Here is a 14,906-nt window from a genome sequence, read left to right as displayed (position 1 = left end):
GCTGTTTTTCACCAGGCTGCACAACTCACCATGTGGCCTCACGTGGCCATCTTTCTGCTTTTTCATCTTTGCTGAACAGGACCGAACAAGTATCTGTCTGTCTCAGTGTGTTTCAGGCAGCACGCTAAAACGTGCAAATCTGCAGATCTGACCTAATAATAGGTTTTTCCTTGCGCTACTGGAAGGCGCATTGTTTTAGAGTTTTGCGTGTAATATGCATTACCATCCCCATAACACCCATAATCATCAGTGAGCAGGAGGGAAAAAAACTTGCACGTTATATTTCCAGCACTGGCGTTCTGTTATCATTCATAACCACAGGTTAAACTGAATGATTATTGATTTCAATAAGAAACAGCAGACTGTTCTACAGATCTCTAGTAGCGAGGTTTCAAACCGTTTACACCGCATGACACGTACAAATGACTATAATTGTCTACGACAGGCAAAACTGAACAAAAAATCGTCCCGCGCGGGATACTTATCGCCTGGACGTGAGGGTTTGCGGCAGAGCGAAATATGTGGTTTTGATAGCAAGATGTTCTGGATTTATGGTTTTCATTTTGGAGGCTGGGAAACAGGGCTTGTTTTCAAGAAATAGACAATATTTTATATTAAAGCTGAAGCCCAGTCAGGGCTTGCATAAACGGGCGTACTCATAAAATGTCACACTAGGCGAAACCTGGCTTGTTTTAGCAAGCATCAATTTAGCTTTTTCAAACGGGCTGGATTGATCAATTTTAGATTTTTTCCGATTAACCTTTAGCTCTCAGCGTTCAGTGGTATTTATGATTCATGTGCTTCATTTTTCTCCTGTCTCTGGCAGGAAATAAATATGATGTTTTATATGTACACACACACACACACACACACACACACCGATGAGCCATAACATTAAAACCGCCTGCCTAATATTGTGTAGGTCGGCCTTGTGCCGCCGAACCAGCTCTGAGCCGTCGACTCCACAAGACCTCTGAAGGTGCGCCGTGGTATCTGGCACCACGACGTTCCTTTAGTCCTGTAGGTTGCGAGGTGGGGCTTCCATGGATCGGACTTGTTTTGTCCAGCACATTCAACAGACGCTCGATCGGATTGAGATCTGGGGAATTTGGAGGCCGAGTCAAAACATAGCAAACCGTTCCTGAACGTTTCTGCAGTGCGTCAGGACGCATTATCCTGCGGAAAGACGCCGCTGCTATTAGGGAATATTATTGCCATGAAGGGGTGTACTTGGTCTGTAACAATGTTTAGGTAGGTGGTACGTGTCAAAGTCACATCCATATGAATGCCAGGACTCAAGGTTTCCCAGCAGAATATGGTTCAGAACATCACTGAGCTTGCCTTCTTCCCATAGTGCATCCTGGTGCCATCTCTTCCCCAGGTAAGCGACGCACACACACCCGGCCGTCCAGATGATTCATCAGATCATGTCACCTTTTTCCATTGCTCCATGATCCAGTTCTGATGCTCATTGTAGGTATTTTCGGCGGTGTACAGGGGTCAGCATGGGTGCTCTGACCGCTCTGTAGCTACGCAGCCCCATACACAGCAAGCCGTGATGCACAATGTGTTCTGACTCCTTTCTAGCCGGTTAAGCCGTCGCTCCCGTCGTGCATCGATGAACCTTACGCGCCCATGACCCTGTCGCTGGTTCACCGGTTGTCCTTCCTTCAACTACTTTTGGTGCGTACTAAGGACTGCATACCGGGAACACCGCAAAGACCTGCTGACCCAGTTGTCTGTCCATCACAATTTGGCCCTTGTCAAAGTCACTCAGATCCTTACACTTGCCCATTTTTCCTTCCTCCAACACATCTTCGAGAACCAACTGTTGACTTGCTGCCTAATAAATAAATCCCACTCCTTGACAGGTGTCATTGTAACGAGATAATCAATGTTATTCACTTCACCTGTCCCATCCATACATCTTCTATACCGCTTATCCTTCTTCAGGGTCACGGGGGAACCTGGAGCCTATCCCAGGGAGTATCAGGCACAAGGCGAGGTACACCCTGGACAGGGTGCCAATCCATCGCAGGGCGCACAAACACACACATTCACACACCCGTTCAGACACTTTGGACGTGTCAATCAGACTACCATGCATGTCTTTGGACTAGGGGAGAAAACCGGAGTACCCGGAGGAAACCCCCGCAGCACGGGGAGAACATGCGAACTCCACACACACTGGGCCACTGTGGGAATCGATCCCCCCGGAGGTGTGAGGTGAACGTACTAACCACTAAGCCACCGCGCGTCCACTTCACTGGTCCCCTGTGGTTTAAATGTAATGGCTGATGTGTGTATAGACTCACCCTGAGCAGAATAAAGGAGTTGTATGAATGAATGAAGGAGTAAATATTACCATTTTCAAATTCTGAATGTTGACATACACTTACCGGACACTTTAATAGGATCACCTTTACACCTGCTCATTCATGCAATTATCCAATTAACCAATCATGTAACAGCAACGCAATGCATTAGAACATGCAGATACAGGTCAAGAGCTTGTCATGTTCACATCAAACATCAGAACTGGTTTATAAACAGCAGAACACATCGTGTTCACCAAAACTGGGCAGGTTGGGAAAATATTTGCAGTTTCAGTTTAGTTGGTGTTTTGGGGGTTTTATTTTCCTGTGAAAGACCCTAGACACTGTTGTGTGTGAAAATCCCAAGAGCTGTTTCTGAAATCCTCAAACCAACAGTAATGCAACACTGAAATTCACTGAAATCACATGAATTTTTTTCATAAGTTTGATGTGAACATTAACCTAAGCTCATGACCTGTATCTGCATGATTTTGCGCACTGTGCTACTGCCACATAATCGGCAGATTGGATAATTGCGTGAGCGAGCAGGGGTACAGGTGTTCCTATTAAAGTGGCTGGTGTATGCATGTGAGCATTTACTGAAATGGCCATTATTTAATGACTGGCACGTAGCAGAGATTAGTTTGGCTTTTCTCGGAGGTGTCATCCACTGCCACACAGCTGGCTTTATCCATATTAATCCCGAGCTGATGAACTCCACACGCTCGACTGGACAGATCCACCACGTCAGGCGGTATAAGAACGGAGGGTTTGACATTTCAGATGAGGAACAGTATTTAACAAATAAAGATCTTCATCAGAGGTTTAAGCGTATGCAAATTGTTCAGGTTTTGACTCTTTCACCCTGTAGAAAAATGTATTCCTCTCGGATTTAGCCTTTTAGTGACCCAAAATCCAGAGCGATACGTTTATGCGGTGTAGTTTCTCGCAGCTTCTAGTTATAATGACTTTTAGCTATAATGCGCCGCAGATGGGAACGCAGGGTTAGTTCGAGTGCCATAATATGCAAATAAAACAAATGGTTGTTTTTTTTGTTCGTTTGTTTTGTTTTTAAAAGCAGTAGTATTGATTCAATATAAAGTGCTATGGCTTTACGACTGCCATGCTCGATGTATCGCAAGCATCTTCCTGTAACTTTCATTTCTATTTATCAAATAAATATTTACCAAACGAAGCGGTACATTTGAAGGTTGTGCTGTCAGAGTGCTGGTTTAAGTTCCGTTTTTGCGTTGTGATATTATAACCTAAAAGGCACTGCATTAAGAGTCACTGACGTGAGCCGTCTTTAGGTGGCAGGGGAGGCTGTAGGGTTGTCTGGTCAAATCTAGCTCCAGGTGCTATCATTTATTCCCGCTATCATTTATTCTCGCCTTCTCCGTTCTGTGTATTCTAATATCAAGGTCAGCTCCCGTTTGTTGCTGTCCCGGGTACATGAGCCCATGCCAGGAATGAGGAAATATTACATCCTGGGTCAAAAGGAACCAAACTAAATGTTGTGTTTCACCTTGCAGTGTTATAAAGACACTTTAGAAGACACTTGTTTAATCAGGGATGTTGTGGTGGCTTAGTGGTTAGCACGTTCGCCTCGCACCTCCAGGGTTGGTGGTGTGATTCCCGCCGTGGCCCTGTGTGTGTGGAGTGTGTATGTTCTTCTCGTGCTGCGGGGGTTTCCTCCGGGTACTCCGGTTTCCTCTCCCAGTCCAAAGACATGCATGGTAGGCTGATTGGCGTGTCCAAAGTGTCCGTAGTGTATGAACGGGTGTGTGTGTGTATGTGATGGATGGATTGGCAACCTTGTGCCCCATGCTCCCTGGGATAGGCTCCATGTGACCCTGTAGGATAAGCGGTATAGAAGATGGATGGATGGATCTTGCAGTGCTCTAGTCACTTCATATTTTAATCGGGGGTTGCGGTGACGTAATGGTTAGCAGGGTCGGGGGTTCGATTCCTGTCTCCGCCCTGTGTGCGCAGAGTTCACATGTTCACCCCGTGCTTTCGGGGTTTCCTCCGGGTACTCCGGTTTCCTCCCCCAGTTCAAAGATATGTACTGTAGGCTGATTGGCGTGTCTAAATTGTGCGATTGTGTGTGTAAGATCGTGCCCTGCGATAGCTTGGTACCCCATCCAGCGCGCCTCCCCTCCACCCCATCTGCCACCCAGTCGGGGAGAGATTTCAACACGATCTAGAATGCATTAATACACAAGCACGCATAATGCTTTTTTTTTTACCATTTGTTTTTCTTGTTCGAGCAGCAGGAGGCACAAAAGTGGCAACTCATTCATCCGGTACCACCGAGACTCTTCGGCTCTGGTGACGCATCATTTCACGCTAAACTGAAGTGTTATTTCCTGCTGCTGTATTCTTGTAGTTCTGCTATTAAAGTTGTGTGCCTTAGTGCTTTTATAATATCAGACTTCTCAAGCCTCAGATGGAGAGAACGCTGCCTGGGTGTTGAGGCTTTTTTTCGTTTCTTTCTTTCTTCTCCCCCTGCTGCAAATCCACGCTTCAGTGCTTTTGAGCAGAGGGTTTACGTTTGGCCTTTGGAGACTCCTGAAACGTGGGCTTTTTCTTTTGAAGTGAAAGTTGCGGTGCAAAATAAGCAAACCGACTGGTTTCTCGCCAGCGGTCAGTGCGATCAATTTTTTTCCGTGGACAGAACAGCGGTGGAGGGCTGGGTTGAGCCCCGCCGTGTTCTTCGGCAATCACAGAAGGGATCATCAGGCAGAGAAGTGATTTCCTGCTCCTCGGTTTGTAAAGTGCACCAGTGAAAATCAACACTATCCTGTTCCCTCGTGTGCGCAAGTTTCTCCAGAGCCAGATGTTTGATTCTGTTTAATAGACCAGCCCCAGACTACGACTGCTCTCCTTCGGTGCGACTCACGTATCGATGGACACATTGTTTGACAGTGCGTTTTTCATCAAGGTTATGAGAGAAGTGTTTACTTGGCACCGTGTTAGCCTGGATTTAATAAGAACTGACATCGTGCTCGTATCGAAATCACTGAAATCCTAAAAGCAGCACTGACCCTCCTACAAAAAAAAAAAAAAAAAAAAAAAACACGTTCCACCTGTATTTTATTTTGACCTTCATATCACCGCAGACATTTCAGGTGTTTTCAGAAAGAACAAGCTTGACATTAGAAGATGACAAAATGAGAGAGAATAATAATATCAGGAGAACTTTATTTTATTTTTATTTTTTTGGAACCTTTGCAAGTGCATGGAATGTTTATTGTAAAGAATAAAAAGTATTTTTAATTAATGTGTGTGAGAATCAGGAAACATGTGCTACTTGGTTCGAATGAAAATCTGCAGCCACACAGAATAAAGTGTACATATATATTTAAGCATCACCAAGTTCTATATTTTCAGTGTGTGTGTGTGTGTGTGTGGAAAAACCTGCTGTGTTTCTCTCGGTGGAGATTCATTTCAGTGTGGGCAAATATTAAATTCCCATCTGTAATCAGCTGGCAGTAGAAAATCTGGAAACAAAAAAAGCTGGAGCAGGTTGTTTTCTACGTTCATGCTTGTGGGAGCTAGAGGACATAGAGGAAGTCGGGGCGGGACATATGGAGTAGCTCCATCCTGTTTTTACATAGCCAATAGCGTTTAGCTTATCTCACAGCCCGGGCTAACCCATACTTGACAGTTAGTACTATGGATTTTTAAAATGTCGGGGGCGGGACACTTCAGATTCTAGAGAGCGTTTGATTGGACAGAAAATCTGATGAGAATCTGAAGTGTAGAATGATGTCATGGAAATCCTTTCCGATGGTAGAGAGAGAGGGTAAATTTTGAATGCATGGATCTTCTACATTTTCCGAATGTTGTTATTGTTTTGGAGCGCACGAGCTTATAGAGAACCTTAAGGCGAGCATATTCATAGTAAAAGCCAGGAAACTTCGATTTGGATTGCATGGGGACTTGAAGTAAATGCGTTATCCTGGTCAGGGTCACTGTGATTGAGATGACTACATTTTGGAAACTAGACCCAGCACAGGTCATTAGAAATTATTGCATGGACGTACAAGGCAATATCCTACATGGGGGAGCGGACGGGATTGGTGAGAATTCCTTTAGGAGTGAGTGGGAGTGCGAAACAGCCCGTATACACGTTCTGCTACTTCTACTGGGCTGAAGAACAAAGTCAGTAGTCATGTTCAGCATGCATTAAGAGCCTATGAATGAAGTGTCCCACTGAAATTCTGCTGTTATAGCAATTCAATTCAAGTGTCAATTAAAGTGCACCTATTATGCTTTTTCAGATATTACCTTTCATGTAGTGTGTTATATATGTCGTTGCTTGTGAATGTGAAACGTCTGCAAAGTTTCAAAAATCAACGCGCACGACAAACGGGGGTATCGACTCCCAAAAGAAGGAACCGAGTCTGAACAGCTGAAACGAGTCGTTAGTGATTCCAGACTTTACTTCCTGTACTAACCTACGCAGGTTTGTAACAAGAAACCCCGCCTCTGGTTTTCACTGGCTGCTCGCTGACGGCGTGTACTCCGACCCGCCCTCAAACACTACAGTTGAGGTTGCGTCCTGAAAGAGTTAGGTTCGCGTCGAGAAGACGACGTTTTCTGTGCTTCGAAAGCAAAACCACTCTGCACTCTGGGGTTAGAGTTAATTTTTAAAGCGATACCACAGCAGTTCAACTCCGAGCTTCGTTTGTGTTCTCGAATCTAGCTGAAGTCGACGCGGGATTTGCGAAACGGTTATTCATTAAAGACGGGGCCGTACCCACTTCATTCGGACCATCTTGCGCCAATGGGTCGAAACCTGTAAGTATGATTAATTATTTATGTTTATATTTTCTACCGAGTGTTCTAAATGCGTAGCTTTGTGTTGTATTTGTGTTTCTAACTGCACTAACTCACGCCATTGTCAAACTACATACAAACTTACCACTGAGAAACGTCCTGTTCACGTCACGCTCGCGATGGTGGTTCGGGTCGATCTTCCGACGTATCGCTATCGGACTCGGGCTCAAATGAAAACTGACGACACCGTTACTGAGCTGAGATTCAGATACGATCGTGATCGTTTCCTTCCCGACACGCGCTGTGAGCGGTAGACCAATCACAAAAGACTGGCACATCTGACCAATCAGAGCAGAGTAGGCTCTCTGAAAGGAGGAGTTTAGAACGAACGGATCCTTGAGCGAGTCGTTCGTGACACTGAGGAAAAGAGGTGATGCTGCAATGTGAATGATGAGAAAATGAAAGTGTTTTTTCACCTCGGATGCATGTAAACCTATCGTATGAGACCTCTAAAACAAAATCAGGCACGTTTATATACAGCATAATAGGTGCACTTTAAAAACAACAACAACAACAATGTTACACTAATGTGATCGCAAAATACACATTCTATATACTATATACAAGATGTAAGCATTGCCTTATTTTACAATCATGGTCAGGCTCTGAGCTTATTGGCCAAATGAACATTAGGCATGCAGTGTGTGTCTAGCAGCATTTAGGTAAAAAATTCCTGAAGAACTTCCTGAACTCTGTGTTGAAGACGGTATAGATGATGGGGTTGACGGCACTGTTAACGTAACCCAACCACGTCACGATGCTAATGAGACTGCTGGGAATGTCGCAGTCCTCGCACAGAGCGCGCATCATGTGCACCACGAAGAACGGAGTCCAGCAGAACAGGAAGGCACCTGGAAAGAAAAGCACACAGTACGTCAGCTCAGCGTCCCGTCATCACGTGTGGTGTTAAATACACAGCGACTCGACGCACTCAAGGGCAGGTGGAACGCTTTACTCGTGAAACAGCTCGATCCGTTTCACTTTCACGTACTAGTTACAAATCATCTCTAAGAGGTGATCAGGCTGGAAAATAAGCCTGCAGACTGGCAGAATTGATTCGTTTTCTTTCAGAGCGGTGCTTAGTAAGAGGGGAGTGGCTGACGGTGACTCATCTGTCCTCAGTTTATGAATTATGGACCAGCTCTCTGTCACTGTCCCTGCTGTCAGCTTCTGAAGACCATCATCAGTCCATCACAAGGGACAGGTTGAAGTGAAGGGGGCGGAGGGACGAGTCAGGAGAAGAGAGAGAGAGCAGCAGGAGCACCGCTATACATACTATAATGAGGAATGTATTTAAAATAATAATAATAACAATAAAAAATTCAATACTTTTGACTTTCTGTTCAAAAGTATACTTTCTAACTGAGGCTGAACTTGTTTTAAGAGAGCTTGTCTCACAGACTAAAGACGTTCAGGAGTATAGATACAGCAGGACTTGCTAATATAGTACCCTGCTGTGTTTAAGCATGTGTTTTAACACTTCTGGGTAAAGGTGTGTGTGTGTGTGTGTGTGTGTGTGTGTGTGCAAAATGCTGTAAATGTGAGTGTCCTAGCTCCATATGGCTGCGTTCAGCCTAGGACAAAGGTTATGTCATAATAGGATTAGAGGATTTAACTAGCATGATTAGCCAACATGGCTCAGAAGAGTCACTCAGTTTCGCTGCATGTGGGGCTTGTATTTCCATTCAGAAACTCCAGACAAGCTTAAAATCAATGATGATGTAAAAGTTCTTCTCTATTTTGCGACATTTCCCCCAACATTTCGTTATTTGCTGATCATTTGTTACACTGGGTAATGTTGCAAAATAATCAACCTGAGCAATATTGTCATATTATATATGGGGCACATCTGCTTAGGTAGACAGAGATTTGGGGCTTATTTTTGAACACATCTTATGGCAGCATGTTTCCTTCTCAGCAAAGGAAAATGGTCACTGGAAACGAGTTCCGTTAAAAAGAACACGTTTACACAACGTCTCGGTCATTTGAGTCATTTTCGACTTTATCTAGGCTGAGAAACCAGTCAGCCTTCGCACAGTAATACACGTCATATGATGACACCGAGGAAAGTAAAATGTAGGCCTGTGACGATAATTACCTCGTCGACTCATCGTGCGATATACAGACGTCATTTATCGCTGACCTCGATATCGCCCGTTCTGTCCTCTCGTCGGCTCTAGGGCTGTCACGTTCAGATTTGAACTTCAAAGGTTTGTCAAATTTAACATTAGAAACGCGCATTCGAATGCAAAAACGGTGCGCATTGAAACATTTAAGATGTGTAACAGAAACTAGCACGGATTTTAATTAAAATATACTGTTGGCGGGGGGGCGGGGGGGACACACGATACGCAAGATATTATCGATGCAGTCACAATGCTTCCTGAAGGAGAAAAATCTAGAAAGAATAGCTCTAGTGTTTGAAATAATCCAGTCGTAGTCAGTAATGTCAGGGGATTGAGCCGCTTAAGCTGCGTGAGCTGAAGCTGAAGAGTGAATGGACACGGGTAAACTGAAGCGCTTTACTAGCGGGTTAATGAACTCGCCCGAACGCATCCTATACACACGTGAGATCGATCAGACGTTTACACGCAACACAAACGTAATATTACAGCTCGCCAAATAAAATGCTGGCTGATATTCGATGCCGTTTTAGTGCGAGTGAAATTGACTCAAATTAATGAGTAGGACTAAATCCAAAGGATGTTTTCCTCAGAGGAGAAAAACTATTTTTCGACATAACAAGTCTAACATCTGAATATTCTTAAGAGTTAAAAGTCCGTCGCGATTTTGAAACTTGCGTTGTTGTGCTGTTCTATTATCATTTCATCACTGCCATAAAACGGTCTTAAAATGACAATAATATCGTTCATCGCAATTATTTCCGAGACAATATATCGTCCGACAACAGTAGCTATCGTGACAGACCTAGTCAAATGCGAAGATTGTATATTTTATGGCCAAAAGTTTCTGGACACCTGGCCATCACACCCATACGTGCGCCTTCTCCAAACTTTTGCCACAAAGTTAGAAGCACTCAATTGTAAAGAATGTCTTTGTATGCAGACTGCACCCCAGGCCTCCTACAGGTACACATATAGGCATGATGGTCAGCTGTCCAGAAACTTTTGGCTATACACTGCCAGCACTGCTGAGCTACCACTGTTGGGCCCTTGAGCAAGGCCCTTAACCCTCAAACTCCTCAGTTGTATAAATGAGATAAACGTAAGTCTCTCTGGATAAGGGCGTCTGCCAAAATTCCATAAATGTGAATGTCAATGTAAATATCGCCCTTCTTAATATACACCAAGTTTTCTATAGCCATGCTTCTCAATCACTCTTAATAATCACGGCCAGTAAGTTAGATGTGTTAAAGCGCAGTTTCTCAAGCACTAGAATCGAGGCGCAACAGGGATACTGAAAACTTGTGACGTCTGTGGTGTTCATCCATCAGTACAGATGCACAGACGTGCAGACTCGGCTCACTAAAGCTGTCCTCACGTACCAAGACACTTGGTGTCGTTTTTGTCCCGTTTTCTTTTTGTTTTTTTTTTCAGTGTTGAGAGAACAATGAAGACCTACTCACCCACCACGACTGGAAGCACCCTCATGGCCTTCCTCTCCCTCCCGTTAATCTTCGCCCTCTTCTTCTCCTGGCTCTGATCGTGGTTGTAACCACTATCAGAGAAGGTCAGCGAAGGTACAGGCCCATTCTTACATTCTATCGTATAAGGACTGTCCGGATCAGGATCCTGGTCCATCTCTTTCAGATTAATGTCTGTAAAGTCATTCTCTATGACTGGGGGAAGAGGTGGTGGTAGAGCAGCCAGTGGTGGTAGAGATGCTGGTGGCTCTTCAAGTTTCTGACAGGCCTGCATGCTGCTCTTCAGCTTGGATTTCCTCGCCTCCTCCCATCTCCTGAGGCCCTGAAATATTCCACAATAGAGCAGCAGCATGATGGGGCAGGGCACGAAGAATGAGCAGACAGAGGAATAGACCACGTAGTTGTTGTCCTCCAGCTTGCACTCGCTGTGGTCCCGATTTGGCACGTCGTTGATGCCGAACAGCACGGGCGAGGCCACGGCTAGTGCCAGGATCCACGTGGCGGACAGCAGGACGATCTGCCGCTGGTCCACATGTTTGCGGTTGTAATTGAGTGGCACGGACACCGCAATAAACCTGCAGTGATCCAAACAGAGACGCTATTAGGAGCGGTTCCGGTTCTATTCGTGTACACATTTCCGAAAGATAAACTCTCGCAAATTCCCTGAATAAAAGGACTTCATTTCAGTGCTTTGGTTCTTCTTGACCTGTGCGCTCTATTCATCTTGCGCACCGCTCTCTGAGCAAACGGTCCAATGTTATTAACTCTGCTGCACTCCTCATTCAGCAGACCAATGTCAATGAGAGCGTAAAGGAGACATCCACAGGTAACCTCTGCATGCTGCTAGTGAATGTCTGTCACTCTGAAAACACATTAATTCGCTCTCTATGTTTTGTTGTTCGTGCCTTGGGGTCATAATTACGTCCTTCATATGCCTGCACCTCTATGACTGAAATTACTGTGCCAGGTGAAACTTTACAAATTCATCCTCTCTCTCTCTCTCTCTCTCTCTCTCTCTCTCAAGCCTACCTGTCAATGCTAATTGCACAAAGGTTGAATATGGAGGCAGTACACAGCATCACATCCATGGTCATCAGGCCATCACACACAGTCATGTTCAGGGACCAAACTCCATCCTGGAACTGAAACACAGAAGAGCAATGAGTCTCTCTCTCTCTCTCTCTCTCTCTCTCTCTCTCTTTCTCTCTCTATCTGTCTGTCTCTCTCCTGCTTCTATTATGTTCATGTTGATGCACTCCCTCTTTTTGTACGTCACCCCACCCTTAACCCTTTCACCTCTCCCTTGCTGGCAGACAGCAACAAGGCTGTGTCTGAAATTGTCATATTATACTTATTAGGTATTTTGTGTCCTTATCCCAAGCTAACCAGACACACACACACACACACACACACACACACACACACACCATGTCTATGTGAAACTGATGTGCTATTCTGGGTCTGACACACACACACACACACACACACACACACACACACACACACACACACACACACACACACACACACACACACACACACCCCAGTGTCAAAGGGGGGGGTTGTTAAAGACACTCAGATAAGAGGGTTTAATGGCATTTTAATGATGAGGAATGGAGAGACTCAATTGTTTTATTTGTAATAGCTCCTTTCTTATGCCAATGACCCATATTTGCCCTACAAGTGGAATGCATGAGCTCCTGGCAACAGAGTGTGGAGTATGATAATGAGGAAACGCTGTCGGACTGCACAGTAAGGATGTCATGCAAGACCTTGACCAGAAGTAACCAGGTAACCTAGTACTCCCTCTTCCGGCTTTTTCGAGCAAAGTGGAGTGGTGTCAAATATAAGGACTCGACGTCCATGGACTGTGGTATTTTCTGTTCTTACTTACAAGTCTGTCCTGCTTGACTCTGCACTCAAACTCTGCCATGTCGTACACAGTGTCTATTGTGCACTGGGGACTGTACTGGCTGCACACTGGTGGGAAAGAGAAGCGAGGTGGCACAGATGCACTCTGCAGGAGGTGTCACTCCTGTCAGACATGCCAAGCGAACCCAAGCCCCAACTTTTGATCAATGGATAATTGGATTTCAGCTCAGAAGCATACATTAAATTCTGGTGACGAGCAAGAAATGTGCACAACTGACTATTACACCCATATGTGGTTCTTCCCCAAACGACTGGAAGCATACAATTATCTACAATGTCTTTGTATGCTGTAACATTACAATTTGGAACTAAGAGGCCCAAACCTGTTCCAGCATGACAACGCCCCTGCGCACAAAGCGAGCTCCGTGAAGACGTGGGCTGCGTCCGAAATCACATAGTGACATATTGTGACACCTACTGCGTTCGATTCAGTACCTACTGCTCGGCCGTTGCTCAGTGTAATTGGTAAGCATGAATACAATCCGGACGTACTACTGTACATCCGCCATGTTGGCACTGTCATACAACCTACAACTTCAAAATAGCTGACACGCCATTTTTGAGCCTGACAACTCTTCCGTGCCTTATGGGATAGACCGGTATCCTTTAGCATTTCACTTACTATATAGTAGGGTAGTATTGGGGCAGTGGTGGCTCAGTGGTTAAAGGCTCTGGGTTACAGGTCAAAAGGTCAGGAGTTCAAGCCCCAGCACTTACAAGCTACCACTGTTGGGCCCTTGAGCAAGGCCCTTAACCCTCAAACTCCTCAGTTGTATAAATGAGATAAATGGAAGTCGCTCTGCATAAGGGCCTCTGCCAAAATTCCATAAATGTAAAATGTAGGGATATTCGGACACAGCCGTGGTTTGTCAAGGTTGGCGTGGAAGAATCTGACCTCAGCCCCACTGAACACCTTTGGGATGAACCGAAATGCCGACTGCACCCCATCCAACATCAGTACCTGACCTCACTAATGCTCTTGCATCTGAATGATCACAAATCCCCACAGCCCCACTCCAAACTCTAGTGGGAAGCCTTCCCAGAAGACTGGAGGTTATTATCACAGGAACGAGGGAACTAGATCTGGAATGGGATGTTCAACAAGCACATACGAGTGTGACGGTCAGATGTTTGGCCATACAGATGTTTGTACATTAAGGTTGGAGAGTAGAAACAGATGCATGGTAAATGCCGGGGTTCTTGCACTTACCTCTGCGTATACAAACAGGGGTAGAACCAGCACTGCCAGGAGCAGGTCCGCCACGGCTAAACTTACTATGAAGTAATTGGTGGTAGTTTTTAAAGCCTTTTCTCTGTACACGCTGAGGCACACGAGCAGGTTCCCGCAGATAATCACGACGATGAGTAATATCCCGAATATGAGTGCGGGAAAGTTGTGGTTCGTGGCGGAGAGCTGTGCGGTCTGGTTGGTAGAAGCAGTGAGGTTGGTGGGCATTTCTGTAGAAATCCGGTGCCTCTCCTGAGCGCCACGCGCGTCCCCGCTTCAGCACGAGCCCCCACCCCGGGGGCAGCTTCGCCTGAGGGCTGCCCTCTCATCCACCGGCCGTCTGAAGCAGTCTCCGTCTGACAACACTTTCCTCTTTGCCATTATCCGAACCACTGTGTTACCCTCTCTGCCTTTCACACACACTCACACTCCCACACGCGCACACACCGAGCTGTCTCCTGCGCTCGAGCCTGGCGCGCGTGACGTTCCTTTAAGCGCATTAACGCGCGCGCCTTACGCATAAACACAACCAGCAAACCTGCGTGTTATATCATCTAACACCACTCAACACTCCACACTCAACTTTTCTACTTCTCACCAGAGTTGCTCACACTCTGTTCTGCGTGGATGTGGGTGCAGGATCGGCTCACACACCGCAACATGCGGCTCCATGGTGCTGGTGTGTGTGTGTGTGTGTGTGTGTTGGGGGGGGGGGCCTGAGTGCTGACTGAGTGCTGCTTCCTCCTCAGGAGCTGTTCAGCACTTCTGCTGGTTTAGTCCTTGTTAACCATGCTCATTAGAACAGAATTTCTTTGTGTTGTTTTCTATAAGTTGTATGGTTTGTATGTTTTACTTGGATGGATCTTTTTTATTATTATTTATTTTATTTTTTTAGTATTATTTTTTTTTAGAAGTCTATTGAAAGAATTACACAAATGACACAAATACCTCCTTTAATATTCAGAATTCGGGCTTTAGGATG

At 45.4% G+C, this 14,906-nt stretch overlaps 1 protein-coding gene across 1 annotated transcript; it reads right to left on the bottom strand.

The window, feature by feature from the left end:
- Positions 1-7,781: 7,781 nt before the first annotated feature.
- Positions 7,782-14,591, bottom strand: drd4a (dopamine receptor D4a). Its single transcript, XM_053685709.1, has 4 exons — positions 13,907-14,591; positions 11,794-11,906; positions 10,747-11,339; positions 7,782-8,011 (listed from the first exon to the last, which is right to left on the bottom strand). Exons 1-4 carry the CDS (start codon positions 14,150-14,152, stop codon positions 7,809-7,811), a joined length of 1,155 nt encoding a protein of 384 aa, XP_053541684.1. The 5' UTR covers positions 14,153-14,591; the 3' UTR covers positions 7,782-7,808.
- Positions 14,592-14,906: the final 315 nt, after the last annotated feature.

The sequence above is a fragment of the Ictalurus punctatus genome, chromosome 14 (genome assembly GCF_001660625.3).
Source record: "Ictalurus punctatus breed USDA103 chromosome 14, Coco_2.0, whole genome shotgun sequence".
NCBI lineage: Eukaryota > Metazoa > Chordata > Actinopteri > Siluriformes > Ictaluridae > Ictalurus > Ictalurus punctatus.
This window is presented reverse-complemented; position numbering and strand designations above follow the sequence as displayed.